The sequence below is a fragment of the Amblyomma mixtum genome, chromosome 1 (genome assembly GCF_055824585.1).
Source record: "Amblyomma mixtum isolate Tamu chromosome 1, ASM5582458v1, whole genome shotgun sequence".
NCBI classification, from domain to species: Eukaryota; Metazoa; Arthropoda; class Arachnida; order Ixodida; family Ixodidae; genus Amblyomma; species Amblyomma mixtum.
Genome location: NC_143012.1, coordinates 227,104,418 through 227,121,911, shown reverse-complemented (window position 1 = coordinate 227,121,911; position 17,494 = coordinate 227,104,418). Strand labels below are relative to the sequence as shown.

The window sequence follows — 17,494 nt, the reverse complement described above, 5'->3', positions numbered from 1 at the left end:
CCTCTGAATTCACTTTCCCAGCCAGTAATTAGCCAAGCGAAATGTCAAGCTGAAAATTCATGGCATTCTCGCATTGACGAATAGGTAATGATAGCAGCGCCAGTTTCCCCACTAGGTAACAGTACCATGGATGACTTGCATGCGCTGCAATGTTTCCCCCTCCCACAGGGAGGGCAGGGCACAAGTGGTGCTCACCGTGATGTCCATCTTGGTGAGGGCAAACAGCTGGTGGTCCACCTGCAGGGACCACAGGATGTTGTCCCCGTCCACCAGCATCAGAGTGCCTGCACAAAAGTAAGAGCACCATGAGTTGACGGTCGAAATTTCCGGAGCCCTACACTAGAGCGTCTTTCATAGCCTTAGTCGCTTTAGAATATTAAACTCCATAAAAAATAAAACCAAACAAGATGGGATGCACACTGCTACAATGTGAAATACCAGCATCCAGCCAGAAACATGGCACCTTTGACATTTATTATGAAATTTCAACTCTTACCAAAAAATCGGCCGAAGCTTTTCTTTCTTACATAAATAACCCTTCCTCCCAAATTGATGTAAACTTTTCTAAAAAACCATGAGCCAATGAATGAACCAACATTTGTTGGTTAATTAAGCACAAATATGGTACATAGGTCAAACTTTTTCAAAGCAGGACAATGCTCATCCCCGAGGGAGCTGATAACACAGATGCATCATTCTGACTTAATTATAATTATTTTCACTTAATTGTCATCTGTACTAATGCACGGATGCAGTCATTTCATTACGAATGATAAAACGGAGATTAGCTATGTCAAGGGAGTGGTGCGAGTGCTCTTTGGTTTGCACAGCACCACGACTGCAGAGCACACAGCTGCAGTGTTTCACAAAGGTAATGGTAACTGCCCAATCTATTCATTTGAAAACTACAGCTGTACACTGGCTCAGGTTGGCCCAAAAGCCCATAGACAACATGGACTTGGACCACCCGGATGTTCTTCAAGGGCTGGGTCCGGGCTAGGGAATTTGTTTTGGAGAGGCCAGGCCACGTCCAGAGCCTGAAATGAGCCTGGTGTCACACCCACATGATGTGAATGTTACCATGGTGCCCAACGCGTGCAAAGAAGAGACAGCTTGAGGCCCAGTAGCAGCAGACATGCGAAATATAAGGTCTGGAGAAAAATAGGTACACTAACACTGGGGTGGACTCATGAGGGGGCAGTCCTCCCATGCAAGAACTTTTACGCAGAAAAAACATGCTGAACCCCATTTTTTTCAATGAAAAAATTGGGGTGCCTTTCAGTGCCTTTCCCTGTAGTTCGACATTTTGTAAAACAATTTTTCTCTGAATAGTCACCACTGTAATTGCACTTTGAGCACGTTGCTAAGCGCCCGGGCCCAAACCTCAACTCACAGCAATGGGCAGGGTAAGATGGGCTCATCACGTTTCAGCGTCAAGGCGGGCAGGGCCTACCGTCAGTAACAGAGGGCCTGGTCTGTGCGCAGGTTCAGAATTACGGCCCATGCACAGCTCTATTCCAAACTAGGGCAGTGGTCCTTCGATAGGTATAATGCCAATCATCAGAAAAGAAGCTCGCATGTATTAGTGCACTCAGGCCAAGCAGTATGATGAAGAAACAGAAGAAACTGTAGTTTCATCAGAGGGAGATTCCGGACAGTTAGATGGATCACTACATGGTCCAATCTTGCCCCTCCTCTCCCCAACTGACCATCAAGGGTTGCCAGAGCCATGAGGGAGTCCACGGGTTCTCCTCCATCGCGAGTGGTGCCCCGAATGCTGCCCGTGATGACTGATGACACGTTGGGGTTGCGCATGTGAGACAGGCCCAGTTTGTGGTGCTGGGGCCCCACAGACATCAGGGCCTCCTCCGCTGCTGCTGTTGTTGTTGCTGCCGTTCCACCATTGGTGCTGGAGCGAAACAAACGTCACCGCCGCGTCAACGTCACAGCAAGCCAGGCATCTAGTCGCTGCCTTTGTGTGCCAAAGGTACGCAGGACAATGTATGTCACATTGTATCTGTAGCCAGGCCATGTGTTGTGGCTCAAGTAGCAATACCGCTTCTCTAAAGCTCTTCATTTAGCCGGATTGTACTAGTCCTTGTCCTTTACAGATATGGCGCACGATCAAATTAGTAGCTGCCATGCCGCTGCACAGGTACAGGTAGAAGCAACATGAGAGGGAACACGGGAGTGCATGGCCTCCGTGGTTTGCAGAGCGCTGCCACTGACAGACAATGAGAATTGGCAGTAAAGACTCATGCAAAGTAGGCATGGCCGGCTGCTCTTTGCAAGCACCCATTCTCCATCCATTTCCACTCATTCTCGTTGTCTGAAGACGGCAGTGCTTTGTGAAGCACGGAGGCCACGTGTTCCTGTGATCCCTCTAATAATGCTTCTAGCTGTACAATTGTGCACCACAACTTCATGGCTTATGCCTTAAGGACTTACTGAGCCTTACAGAAATGCAGTAGGATATGCCAAATCAAGGAAGGACACAGATATGAGGTGATGAAATTATATCTTTGTTGAATGAAGGTGAAAGTGCCCTTTTTGGTACTATGTGCAATACCGTTGCTGCCTGACTTTCCTAAGCCCGGAAGGGAGGGGCACGAAAAGAACCCCAAATATAATCAAGCCATCCTAAAGAAATGAAGCCCACGAATAACAGCATGGTGTTATGGATGGTTTAGTAAGACAGCACAGGGAATCGAGATGTCAATTTCCAGCACCCAAAGAATCAGTGAGTGCCTGTATTCTCTCCTTTCAACGAGTACATAGGTAGCTGCCTATGCACTGCCTCAGAAACCTAGCCACGAGGCCCCGTTCTCCAATGATGACAAACACAAAGGCAGATTTGGGCAAAGACGTGCGCTGCCTCAGAAACCTAGCCACGAGGCCCCGTTCTCCGATGATGACGAACAGAAGGGCAGATTTGGCCAAAGACGCCCGTGGCACAAGGCATAAGGTGGAGTCAAAGACCCATTTCCCAAGCATTCCGTCCCAGATAAGCCGAGAAGCGGGTTAAGGGGAAGGCTTGTACCTGTTATATCACCTGTGTGTACCCGGTGGCACCGGGTATCGAACCCTGCACCTCCTGCATGTGAGGCGGGTGCTCAAACCACAAGGCCACAGCTGTGGTCCTTGCTTTCTGCTTTCAGTTCCTTTCAAAAATGTTTCTGAAAACCCTGTGGCGCTATTCTCAAGACACCAAGCTCATGTGTTACTGTACACTGTGATGATGCAGCCAACTCTGCCCGACCTGTGATTCCCAAATGACTGGTGTATGCGGGGTGGAAGGGGCTCTTCGAGTCAACAGCAGCATCCTAGACCTTAGCACACACCATAAGCTAATGTCTTCTAGGCGGCTTGTCCCCTCCATTTATTAACTTCCCTCATCTCTCCCGTTTAGTAACAGTCCCATTGATTTAGGTTTAAAAATTTTTTTTTTACTAACAGATGAAATTTCGGGATAATTAGGATGGTTCACTTCCCTCACTGCCAATGGAAGAGGTCAGCGTGCAGCTGACTAACCATATGACCTGTTGTTATGTTTGAGTATTTAGTAGTAATTTATACACTTATAGTCTGTGCTAGAAAATCTAACCATGAAACTGCAGAATTTGTAAATAATTATAACAATAATAATAATCATAGCCACGAGATGTTAGATTAATGGAACTTCCAGTGTCAGTGCTAGTTGGAGTCTGTGGCAGCAGTTGGATAAAATGGATGCTGATAACATCTCCTATGAAACGGCGTGGAGGCTAGTACCACCAGCTTATCTTTAAATTTTTTTTTGCCATTTATTTAAACCACAAAAAGTTTTACCTTGAAACTTTATTAACTTGACATTTAACCTTTTCTAAATACATATTCCACTGACTTTCAGGCTATACAGTTGAACCTGAACATATACCTGAACGCAGCCACGATGCATACGCCTCACCTGCCTTTGCTGCTTTTTGTGCAGGTAACCAATCGTTATTCTTTGTACGCCCCGCGTACCTCTTACGCCGCATTAATAGTGCTGCCGAGCCCACGGTTTTGTGCTTCTGTTGCTTATGACTACACCTGTTTGTTTTTGAATCTGCTTAAATTATGCGGTGATGTTGAAGAAAACCCTGGTCCCAACACTCGTTCCAACGATCCTAAAGATTTATCTGACGTCTTAGCTGTCCTTGATGAAATCCGTGCTGGACAAGCATCTTTGCTAAGTGATGTTAAGTCAATTAAGGCCACACTATCGCAGAACGAAAAGACATTCGACGATATTAAAGAACGCCTCAGTAAAATAGAAAATGACTGTTCTAATCTTCTCGCGATGAAGGCGGTCGTTGAGGATGTTCAAGAACTTGCAGGGCAAAATGCTAATCACATTAAAGACCTCACTCAAAGAATTGATGATAGTGAGGACAGAGCACGTCGTTGCAACCTTTTGTTTTACGGCCATGACGACAGCGCGGGTGAAACGTGGGCACAATCGGAGGAAATTGTTCTACGGCACTGCAGTACTGATCTAGGTATCACTTTGCAGCCTAGAGATATCGAGCGCGCACATAGAATTGGCACCAGTCAACCAAGCAAAAAACGACCGATTATTGTCAAATTCGCGCACTTCAAAGATAGAGACAAAGTGCTGTCATGTGCTGGAAAACTAAAGGGAAAGAACTTCAGCATATCTGAAGACTTTTCACCCAGCACTCGGTTTGCACGAAAACAGCTCATTGCATTCGGCAAAGGCCAACCCGGTAAATGGAAACTTAAGTATAGAAGATTAGAGATTGACGGAAAAACATATATTTTCGACCAGGTGAGCCAAAATGTCATTTTACGACCTGCATAGCTACGGGCTAAAGCGCACCAGAAATTAAATCGTAGCTGTCTTTCAGTTCTATACGCCAATATTAGAAGCATCATCCCAAAACGTGATTCTCTTATCAGCCTCATTAACACCACCGATAGTAATATTGTTGTATTAACTGAAACATGGTTAAACTCTTCAGTTTCCAATTCCGAATTACTTTCTCCCTTAACTAACTTTGATGTATTCCGGCGTGATCGTTCTGGTAAACGTGGTGGAGGTGTCCTTATCGCCGCACATAGCAACCTACAGTGCACTAGCCTCGACATCTCCTGCCCACTTGAGGCTGTTTTTATCTCCTGTTCCGCTACTTTCCCAACCACAACTATAGCAGCATTTTACCGACCGCCAGATGCTGACAGTTCCTTCAATGCGCATTTTCATAACGCACTCGAGGACTTAACTAGGTTACGCCCCCATGCCCCCATAATAATCGTTGGAGATTTCAACTTCCCCGCTATAACCTGGACGGATATGACGCTAACAACAGCGACACAGAGTTCTGAAAGTGATTTCGTAAATTCATGTCTCACATTTGGTTTATCGCAAATGGTACACTTCGCAACCAGGCAAACGCATACATCAGCTAACATTCTCGACATCATCCTCACGTCACACCCAGATAACTTCTTGTCGGTTTCGCAGCTTCCCATGCTTAGCGACCATGTAACGATTCATGCAACTTATGAATGCCACATTCCACATTCCGCTAAAATTAAGAAGAAAATTACCTTGTACGATAAAGCCGATTATGGAAAAATTAATGAAGCACTCTGTGAGTTTTGTAACTGGTTCCTAATCGACTTCCACCAGCGCTCCGTTGACACCAACTGGAAACTCTTTAAAAACAAAATGCAAGCTCTTATCCATGCGCATGTACCTACTGTCACAATAGCCGAGAAAACACAATCCCCATGGTTTGATAATACTCTGAGCCGTCTGTATAAGAGGAAAAAACGATTATTCCGCCTTGCGAAAGGGTCTTGTAATACAGGAGCTTGGAACAAGTATTACGATGCCGAAAAAACATTTGATTCCTTGGCAAAAGAAAGAAAACGATCTTTTTATTCAACTACCCTGCCTTTAATGCTACGTAATAACCCAAAAAAATTCTGGAAACTTATTAACCCCACTTATTCCAAGCCCTTGTCTCTGCTCGACCATGATGGAACCACTGTACCAGACCAGGACGCTGCCCGAGTTTTGAATTCAACATTCTGCTCTGTGTTTACGCGTGAACCCGATACCACCTTACCAGTTTTTCCGTGTTTTGATCACCCTTTAATGCCTGACTTAATATTTGAACCTCGCGGAATCCTGAAACTAATTGAATCACTCAAACTTACTTCTTCTGCTGGTGTGGATGGAATTAATGCCAAAATATTAGTTAATACCAAGCACATCTCAAGTATCATTCTAGCTCATATCTTCCAACAGTCCCTTTCTTCAAGCACTGTTCCACAGGATTGGAAGGTAGGCAAGGTCATTCCAGTCCCGAAAAAAGGCCCTTCACAGTCACCCAGTAATTATCGTCCTATATCTCTCACTTGCGTTTGTTCTAAACTAATGGAACATGTAATTCACTCGCATGTCGTAAACTTTTTATTATCTAATAATTTCTTTCATCCCAACCAACATGGGTTTCGTAAGGGTCGCTCTTGTGACACTCAGCTAGCATTATTCATTGATGATCTTAGTTCTAGCCTCGATAATAACATTCCCGTTGATGCCATATTTTTAGACTTTGAAAAGGCTTTTGACAAGGTTCCTCACAAACGGCTATTTTTAAAACTTTCGTGTCTTAACCTTGATATGCGCATATATGAATGGATATGTGATTTCTTAACTAACCGCCAGCAGTTTGTGTATGCTAACAATACCGCCTCTTCCAGGTCTCCCGTACTTTCAGGTGTGCCTCAGGGTACTGTCCTTGGTCCTCTACTCTTTCTAATATATATAAATGACATTGCTTCAAACATCTCATCTTCCATTCGCCTATTTGCCGACGATTGCATTATTTACCGTCCTATTAACCATCAAGCCGATGCTCATGCCCTCCAAACTGACCTTTCACACATAGAAACTTGGTGCAAAACATGGTTAATGTCCTTGAATGTGAAAAAGACTTCGTTAATTTCTTTTCATCGGCGACGCACTTACCCAACTCCTTGCTACGTACTTTGCGGTTCCGTTATTTCTCCGACATCAACATGTAAGTACCTGGGAATTAACATATCGCATGATCTTTCTTGGTCCACCCATATCACTGCCATTACTAATGAAGCTAATCGTGTCCTGTCTTACTTACGATGTAATTTGTCAGTAGCTTCTTCGCCTATTAAAACTCTCGCCTACATAACGTTGGTTCGTCCCAAGCTGGAATATGCATGCGCAGTTTGGGACCCTCACATTTCTTATCTAACTAAAACACTTGAATCAGTGCAAAACCGTGCTGCTAGATTCATCCATTCAGACTACTCTTATCATTCTAGTGTGACTGCCATGAAATCAAGAGCTAACCTGCCTGACCTCGAGCTGTGCCGCAAAATCTGCCGACTAATCCTTTTCCACAAGTTTTATCATTCATCCCTTGCAGATCTAAAACCAGCTCATCACGTGTCTCCTCGCACCAGTCACAGCAAAGCCGTTTATCCCCCCCGCGCACGCACCACTGCGCACCTTCATTCCTTCTTTTCCCAGACTGCAGTAGACTGGAATGGCCTGCCTGCCGATGCCGCACTCCACACCAGCCCCGTCCATTTTAAACAAGCCATTGAAAATGTTCTGTTTTAAACCCCATGTCATTCATTTCAGATTCATTTTTTTTGTACTGTTTCCTCTCATGTAATACCCCTATTCAGGGGCATTTGAGGTGTACAATAAATAAATAAATAAATAGAACTTGAAGGGGATCACAAAATAGTTCGATATATAAAAAATGACAATAGGTAAGTCTACCTGTAACCTTACCTCCACAACTATCACTATCATAAGATGTCTTACTCACTATCATAAGATGTCTAAACCTGCTACCAGTACACTACAAATAGAATAATCACTAATTAAAATTAAGATAGCGTTGGTTTCTACACAGCCTTTGGCAGGGAAGCATGCCACGTGAGGGCCGCCACTGGGCTTTACAGCTAGTTAGGTTAGCTTCACTGGAAAACAGCAATGTGGTGTGAAAAATTGGTACAAGAGACCAAAGACCATCCTCAAGCATACCCCAGGTTCTCCTCGACAAGGGGTTCCCCTTGTCATGCAGCCAACCCACCTCCACGCGTGAAAAGTGATTGAAGAGAGCCGTTAGGAGAAGCACCACTTGGAGAGCCAAGGTGCTGTCTGATATTTAGAATGACCAGCTAAATTTCAGTCTGACATAGCGTGACTTTCCTATACTTATACAGAGGAATTTCAAGGGGATAATGTGTGTGTTTGGCACAGCCAGTAATTCAGATTATCCGTGTTCGATACATATACGGGCTTGGAGAGCTAAACTTGTATCTTTAGGTCTCTGTCCTGTTTTTAAGCAAGCAATCCTGTGGAGTTCTGCTTTCATCTAAAGTCTGCCACAGATGCACTGATATTACTTTTCTTTTCTCTGGACTCTCGGCGCACAAAGATACTGACTGTATCTGCACTGGCATCTAAATGCACAGTACCACATCCTAACAAAACATGATTAATTGTTTCCTCAAATTTACCAGCTGCCACTTACTGCCTCCACATAAAGGCTAGTCCTTCCAGCTAATGGTACAGTAGGATATTTTCAAAATTTCCTTTTTTACAGGACTTTTTTTGACCTTGTACTCCATTTGAAATTCAGCAAGCATGGAAGTTGGACAGCCAGTGGACATGATAATACCTACTTCTTGTAGGTATTGATGAAGGTATGGTATGTGCTGTGGCTTCAACATCCCAAAGCTGCACTTCAGCTATGAGAGACGCCATGACAGAAATGGATAAATGGACTTGTCTACCAAGCCGGAGTACCCAGGCTCGAATCCGACTATGGCGGCCGCGTTTTGATGGAGGTGGAATGGTGTGCCACACCAGTGCACGTTAAACAAACATCCAGTTGATATTATTCCCCAGACCTCCACTATTGCACCTCTTTCTCTCTTCTTTCACTCCTACCTTCCTCCCTTCCCTTATGGCGCGGTTCAGGTGTCCACCAAGATAAGTGAGACAGATACTGCACCATTTCCTTCCCTAAATAACCAACTGCCCAAACAATTTGACAGTGGGTTCCTGCTCTGTATCAGGGTAACTGGCAGGTGGGGGGATGTCCACTTTAGACACCCTTAATGAACGTTAACTATGAACTACTTCTAGGGTGCAAATCACAGTTTGTTAGGCTGGCAAGTAGTCTAGTGCACAGTGTAATCTGTGAAGTGGCTTTGCAGTTCCTACTCAATGTAGACATATGGGTGTGCACGTGCTCCCGTGTTTGAAGCAGGCTTGCCTGGCAGTGCCGTTAGTGGTGTGGCCTCCTGAAGCACCAAAGTTGAGCTTGATGTAGGTGCCACCAGGCTGCGCCACCAGGATGGCCAGTGCATCTTCCGGCGTGTTGTTGATCGAGATGTTGCCCACCTGGGCACACGTGGTTACAGGGGGGGGGGGGGGGGGGGGGGGGCAAACAGTAAGCATTCACGCTCATCTATTCACTCAGCACGTAAGAGTCTGTCAGTTAAAAAACGTAAAAAGCTTTAAAGTGTGCTGCAGAAAACTGCAGCAACTGAGGGTACATGGCATCCTCATTTGCGGGAACAGAGCAGCATACTAGCAGTACAAAAAAAAAGTACACGGCCATCTGATGTAAAACACAATCAAACAAACAAAAAAAAGAAATGGTACTGCAATTGGGAAGCCTACACAGGTAGTGTCCACCGCACCCAGAGGCATTGCGGTTTTGAGTCCACAAGTAAAAGGACCTGCTCAACAAGAAACCCCTAGAGAGTAGGCAATCGAACACTGTAAAACAAAAATCAAGAAAGATGTCTACCTTTGACAGGTGTGTAGAACACACATTAGCAAACAGAATATGAATATGTAATAAGAAGGCGGGAAATACCGAGAGACAAAAGACAATAGGCTCAAGATACCTATCAATATGGGTTTACAAAAAATTCAATTTAACACCACTTCACTTTGTATATTTGCCAGCCGGCAGTTGCTAAGTGGAAAGTGGCACTAAGAATTTTGTAAGGGATGTGCAAGGCCTCAGCCCACCAAAGGAACCTGGAGACCATGTAGGTGCCTTTGAGGCAGTCTGCTCAGTTGAAAAGCAGGATCCCACCTGGTTTGCAAATTCCCACTTGTGGAGGCCTACCAGCTTGCCCTGGCTTTCGGTCCCATTCTGAAACACATACCACACAAACCACCCTCACATCCATGAGCAGAAAAGTCCCATTGTGATGCACAAGTAACACACCTCCAACGTCTGACAAGCATTATGCGCTCATTGGCAAATGCTCTGAATCATCCGTTGAGAGTAAATATAGTGCGACCCATGGAGACTTCAGAGGGACTACCATAACCTTGTGTTTATCTAAACTGTGGCTACATGCTGACAAGACAAAGCAGCAGGTCGCATTCTTGTACAATGGGACATAAAGACTACCACACCAGAGGTTTTAGCGACTATACGGAAAAAAAACCAGTGCTTCTCGAAAAGATGACGCAACAAAATTTCAAAAAAAAAAAAGATCTTACGAATCTATTTTACAATAAGCAGGCTAGAGCCCTGGAAGCTAGAAACAAATTAAACACCCCCCAAGTACTTACTGTACGATTAGCACTACCACGTAACAATAGCAGGAAAAATCTTAAATAAAAAGGGCAACCACCCTGTGTGGTGAAATCACAGGTGAGTAAAACTACCACCACCACAACATTTATTTTCTGCGAGCAAGTTCTTTTTTTCTGCCTTCAGGAAGCAATGTTTTTGTTGGTGGCTCCTATAACTACTGTAGCGCCACTGTGGCCGTGGTCGCCTCCTGGGCGACCTCAACACTGGCCTCCACATCGTGGTGACCCGGAGAGCCGCGCCTTCTATCCCAGCGGCGTCCCAGCATGGCAGGCTGGCAAGACCTGGATTTCAACCCCCCGCTCCCAGCGTTCCGGCCTGCAGGCGTCGGCGGGTGGTTCGCCCAACTGGAGGCTGCGATGTACTTGAACGGCATTACCATCCAGCCGTTTAAACACGCAGTCCTCTGTGACATTCTCCCGCTGACCTCCTCTGCCGACTCGCCTGCCCTGCCTCGGGATGCCGGCCCTACGACGAGTTGCGTGCTGCCGTCCTCATCTACTACGGCACATCATACCACCCGCTGCCGCTCCATGATGAGGCGGACTCGCTTTCGCCACCGCCAGCGCCTGCGCCCGCACCAGCATCGCACTCGTCTTCGGCTGCATCCTCCAGAAACAGCACGCCGCAACCGTCACTGGCCAGTACTCTTCCGCCACAGTCCAGCGTCTCCGGCCCGGTTGCTTTAACAACGACCGCACCCTCGAATTCCTGCCCTCTCGCCAAGGACCTGGCTCAAGACGAGTGGCAGCCACCCGAGCTTCTCGACCCTTCACGTCTGCAGCTGTGGCCGTTCCGCCCGCACAGCCCTGTAGTTTGGTTTCTGCAAGTGGACGCTCAGCTATACGTCAACGGCGTCCGATCACAGATCTGGCGGTACCTCCTCGTGAAAAGGGAGTTGCCCGCCGATCTCATTTCCCAGCTCGACCTTCCGCCGCCGGGTGAACACCCTTACGATGACTTGAAGGACGCCTTCTTCAAGTTTTTCGGCTCAAACCTTCCCCGTCCTGCGTCCCACGCGGTACAACAAGCTTCGGCTCTAGACGCCGATCCACGTGCGAGCACCCGTCCCACGACTCCTGCCCAGCCCTGCTTGCCAGCTGTGGTGCCTGCCTTGGGACCACCACCAGAAGAGGTCTCTCTCGACCCGTGCCCCACCTCTTCGGCAAGTACCCCGACCTGCGGCGCAGCCCTGCTCCTCGTCACATGTTCGCCTGTCCCCTCATGCCTCTCTCCGGTGAGCCCATCTGTCCTTCCTGTCGCGGGGCACGCATGCACGCCACACCAGGACCCTGTCGCTGCTAATGCGCAACCCGCACTGCTTCCCACGGCTCCCTGGTCATCTGGCGGCTTCGCAAGTGACTCTGCCTCTGCGCCAAACGAGACAGTCACCGGAGGTAGCATGCATGCGACATGGACGCGCCTCAGCGGGCCCCCTCCAGCACCGCCTGTCGTAGCAGCACCAGCGCATCCCGTTTCTTCCGACGCTCACGTGCCGGATTTGCGCCCTACTCCTGCATCCACCACTGCCACTACCCAAGCAGTCCTGGCTTTCCAATCAGATGGCAGTCGCCCGTTGCTCACTCCGACTTCGCCTGCCATGCCGTTGCTGCGCCGCCACGAGCGACTGCGCCATCGCCTCCGCTTCTACCACTGCTGCTGTATCAGGCGGCACCTACTACTCCGCCGGCTGGGGCGACGCACTTCACACGCTCGGACATCTGTACGTTGGTTGATGTTCAGGCCATCCTTCAGCCCACTGCCACCACTACTAGTTTCTCTGAAGACTGCTTTACGACCATCTCGTCGACGCTTACTGGGTGACTTTTCATGTCTGCTGCCCCTGTCCTCGCCTTCCGCTTTCTGCCTCCCTCGCCCATTGCGAAGCAGCCAGGCTCGATCGCCTGAGCTTTGTTCTCCAGCCTGACTGCCTTCCCGGACTACCGACCTGACCTCACCGGCCTTTCGTTCCCAGTTTATATTTTTCTTTTGTTCCACCCTCTCCTCTCGTGTTTTCTGTCCCTTTCGCACAAACCGGACGTTCGTGCTGGGTGGGGGCCTCTGTAGCGCCACCGCTTCGGCAAGGGGAAGACGACGAAGCGGTGGGCACGTGCAGGAGAACGCGGCTCGCGCAGAAGAGAACGCTCTGGACTTCGGCCTCGCCGGACGCTGCCGCTGCTGCTCTGTCGCTACCTCTTCTAAGGCAGCCTCAAATAAACGTGGCCGTGGTCGCCTCCTGGGCGACCTCAACACTGGCCTCCACACTACCATGCTCTAACATCTCACACGCAAATGAAGCATTTCAGTGATAACGGTGATTCTGTATTTGTTTGGGAAGTTGGGGACAGATCCAACCACACCAAGTGATCCAATTTGCCAAGAGTGAGAGTGATTACATTACATTTTCATGCTCTTGAACAGATCCCAAAACCTTTTGCTTTGGCAAAAAGCACACAACCCTAGACACTGCGCACATAAAGTTGGTTGGTTGGTTTTTGAGGAAAGGAAATGGCGCAGTATCTGTCTCATATATGACACCTGAACCGGGTGCCAAAAACCAAAAAAGAACAAGTGAAAATAGTCGACCTTAATCAATAAGTTTTTTCATTTGAAGCTTTTCTGACAACCTTACACTTAGAAAAACATTTTGTGCCACCAACACGTACCTCGTATAGGGAACTCCACTGGTACGTTCGCACGACTCTATCAGTGAGGCCGAGGATCAGCTCCATCTTGCCATCCTTGTCTGCAGCAGTGAAAAGCACAGAGATTTGGAGCGGCAATACCAGTGACAATAAGCAACACAGCCGAGTACAGCTTAACCCTGCAGTGAAACTCTGCCCACATTCATGATCACCACACACTGTTCTTCTGCAATGAGGAAGTAGAGTACTGCCAAAGCTTTTCTTGTTGCCTAAGCAAAGAGCTAACCACAAGACAACATTATAGTGCAAGATTTTTTATGCATCCAACTCGTTTATTTTGGGAAACATTAAAATCTTGCTTCTATATTGCTGCTGCTGGGTTGTTGTTCCCAACTCCCTTTTCTCCCTAACCTTTGTGTCCCCATTAATTAAAAGACTAGCACATAAAACTAGGACACAGACATAGAAGGAGACAGGACAAGCACTACAGGACTAGCGCTCGCCCTGTCTCCTTCTATGTCTGTGTCCTAGTTTTGTTCGCTAGTCTTTTAACTAATGATGACACACCAACTAGCCCAGCTTTCAGCCTTGATTGCTTTGTATCCCTTCATCCCTTTCCCATAGTGCAGGGTAGCAAACTGCTTTCTTGTTCCTGTAAATCTCACCACCTTCCTTCCTTCCTCCTTCTACTCCTCCTCCATAGGAGCTTGAATTGACCTCTAGACAATGAGTGCCGGATAAGCATGCTGTGTAAGACCCCCTGCAGGCTGGAGGCATAAGGATCATGTAAGGGCAAGACTCAAGCTACAAGGCTCTTGCTGAGAAAGCAAGGCTATCATGCAACATGAAAAATGATGATGCAGCAAAAAAAGCAAAGCAGAATGCATTTAGTTTTGAAAATGAAATGGCATGTACCCATGAAAGGCACTGTGCTCAGACTACCATGGTCATTTGTGTCAGTATGATCAACTGAGGAAAGCTCACACAGGAAACTGAGGACGGCGAAAGTGTGCTGCTGATAGGGTACGTTTTCGCTAAAAACTTGACAATCACAGTGGTCACTTGTCAGTAAAAACGCCTGAAACAACAGGATGCATGCTAGGATTTGTGATGCTAAGTTACAATGAAGCAGTTCTTTCCAAATGTCTGAACAGATAGATGGCTCTTGAATAGAGCATTGTGCACACAGAAAATGAAATGAAAAAAAAAAAAAAAACTTCTAATCTATCTTGTCTTCAGCTAAAAGTGTAAGCATGCAGTACCTTCAGTGGGCTGTTTAGTGACATGTGTGATGACGCTTGGAAGGGCTAGAGTTGGATTCTCTCTTGATCTCGTAGAGGGAAATTTAGTTAATGATGATTGTTGTAGGATGCTTGACGTCTTGCAGATTCGAATTGCTCAATCACATTGCAAGAGGACACTTCTGGAGAGGTTAACTTTTTATAACAATTAAAAGCACAAAGGAGGATACAAGCAAGGAGAAAAGATATTTACACTTGACTGGCTCGCAGTTCTAGGTGACGAAACCAGCCCTCGGTCCTGCCGAAGCAGCGGGTTTTAAATCCTATGTCCCCGCCCTCGGTGGGAGAATAAACAATCAGGTACTATACAAACATCCACCCAATAACTTATTGGGGAAAGGAAAATACAACCAATGAATGATTGGGGAAAGAAGGTAGCCCCTCGTGACACCGTACACATATGTACACTTTCTAATATCACTGCTGCGAGCTTCGCGAACATTCACTTTCCCACTTTCCCAACGTCCGGTTGACCCAAGTTCCAGGAAAGCCATTTCAACTCATCTGTTTCTCATCCTAGCTCCTCATGCCTGCAGCTAGTGTGACAATACGTCAAAGCACGCCGCTGCCGACATAGCACAAAAGCCACGTACTGTGACGCGGGTCAGCCTCGCGTGCACACAGGATGCCACCTAACGACTCCGTCCATGAGGGGAGTTTGACGTCTCCCGTAATTCCCCGCCATTCGGCGCCCCCTCTTCTCCCGCCGGGTTGACTGACCCCTTTCTGTGGGGTTGTGCAGAGGGCCCAAGAAAAAGGACGTAATGGGCATTCCCATAAAGCGACCGGATGCAGCAAACAAAATACGGCCCCGCGAACCTCACTGCTAGAGTACCACATTCCACTGGTACTGTCTTACAAAAACTGTTATGCATGCATGTTCCATGTCCCTAACACCTGAAGCCTTCCACGCTGTACAACATGTACCAGCGTGAGCCCCAACTCCGACTGTCTTTTTGTGCCATTAGTGTGTCGCTCCCAAGGAGACACCGCATATGTATGTTACAGCAAAGTACACTTCTGTTTTCCTGTATTTGTTTCCAGAAAGCTGCACATAAAATACCATCTGGACACACTTCAGACTTAAAGGGTAGGCAGGATACTTACTGATGTCGGCCAGTAAGGCCATCTTGGTATTTGCGGGCAACCGCTGGCTGTGGAAGGGCTGAAGCTGCTTCCGGTCCTCGTCCTTTCAGAAGATGGCCAGAGATAAAAAAAAATGTCAGAAAAGCTCACAGCCATTCTCCAACATCAGATATATATAAGCAGCAAAGCAGAGGTTAGATGTAAGCTAGAAAAAAAAGAAAACTCACGCTTGCGTCTTCCTGCACGCTGAACATGTGGCACCAGCCATCAGAGCTGATGCTGATAACCTTGTTCTGTAGGGGAAGAAATGGGAAGGTATGAAAATACAAAGACAAAGAGACTGTGACTGTTAAATAAGGCTCGTTATTGACATTGCTTTCTGACGAAAACCTAAAAGAGTAAGCAGTATGAAGCACAAGATATTCCAGTAAAATGCGTTGTGGGGTTAGTTGGTCCACTATATTTTCAGAGTTCTTTTAGCGCACAAAAAGAGGACACATGAAAGACAGGAAGCGCTCTGTCCTGTCTTTTTTGTCTGAGAATAAAGCACAAGAAATATAGGTGTTTTACCCGTAGCAGTGGCTCAGTGGTTAGGGCGCTTGGCTACTGAGCCAGAGTTCCCAGGTTCGATCCCGGCCATGTTTGATGGAGGCGAAACACAAAAGGCATCCCTGTGCTATGTGATGTCAGCGCACATAATCCTGAGGTAGTCGAAATTATTCCACAGCCCTCCACTACAGCACCTCTTTCTCTCTTTATTCTAGCTTTCACTCCCACCTTCCTCCCATCTCTTACAGCTTGGTTCTGGGATGTGAGACAGATACTGTGCCATTTCCTTTTTTCAAAAACCAGTTAACATTATCACTATTATTATTATTACTACAGAAAAACCCAAGTTAAAAATTAAGGCAGCCTATACCTTAATGATTAATAAATAGAATAGATGGCTAGCTCATGTCTGAAGCTCAGCCATGCATGAACGCCTGTAGGAAGAAGAATTCAAATAAATTTGTTCAGTAATGCAAGCATTTTCACCAAAGCTTCCTTTACACATATGCACGGGCAGATTTCGTGAACACACCAGTCTTGCAAACAAAGCAATAGAATTTAAAACTGGAAAAGCAATGATGATTAGTTATTTAGCACTGATGGCTAGAGATAAACAAAAAAATTGAGAAGAAACTCTGCTGTCATTCAGTGTAAACATCAAAGATTATAATCCACACGTGCTTTATTCAAGCAGAACGCAATCATAAATGTATAGCTTTTCATTCCCCAGTGTGCACAGTTTGCGCTCGTGACCCATCAAATCTGTGAATGCTTCTCAAAACAGCTATTTTAATTAATACCAGAATTGCAATCTCCGAGGTTCATGAAATGAAATCCCTCATGGCGATGCTCACTAGCACCCATAATCAAAGTACTTTTAGTGCCATTACAGTGACTGTGCAACAAACAACTTCTTAGGGCACCACATCCTGCTCAGACCACTCACATCAGAGTGTAAGGCAGAGTCCTTAAAGGTGCACTGAAGAGGAATCTGAACTTGTCTTTCTGCTCCGGGAACTCGATCTACACGTTCCCAGCATTCTCAGAAACAGTGACTTATTGCCCTGTGTGGCTGATTTCCGTAACTACATCGGAATAACGTCCGCCCCCCGCCTTTTTTTTTTTTTTTAATTCCCCGCATACGGTGGGAGGATTCGACCAACACATGGAGTGCCTTTCAGGCAGTCGCGTGGCGACTTTGCTTTCATTTTGTTTCTTTTAGGTTTCCGTGAATAAATAGGTC

At 46.6% G+C, this 17,494-nt stretch overlaps 1 protein-coding gene across 2 annotated transcripts in view; it reads right to left on the bottom strand.

The window, feature by feature from the left end:
- The window catches only part of LOC149371087 (KICSTOR complex protein ITFG2-like), a 90,346-nt gene that overhangs the window by 63,870 nt on the left and 8,982 nt on the right, over positions 1 to 17,494 (bottom strand). For both annotated transcript variants that reach the window (XM_089564558.1, XM_089564563.1), the window contains exons 4-10: positions 15,930 to 15,995; positions 15,724 to 15,805; positions 13,337 to 13,416; positions 10,161 to 10,220; positions 9,327 to 9,454; positions 1,710 to 1,909; positions 196 to 284 (exon numbers count right to left, since the gene is read on the bottom strand). In XM_089564558.1, the coding sequence (XP_089420684.1) occupies positions 196 to 284; positions 1,710 to 1,909; positions 9,327 to 9,454; positions 10,161 to 10,220; positions 13,337 to 13,416; positions 15,724 to 15,805; positions 15,930 to 15,995 (705 nt within the window). The remainder of the gene's footprint in view (positions 1 to 195; positions 285 to 1,709; positions 1,910 to 9,326; positions 9,455 to 10,160; positions 10,221 to 13,336; positions 13,417 to 15,723; positions 15,806 to 15,929; positions 15,996 to 17,494) is intronic.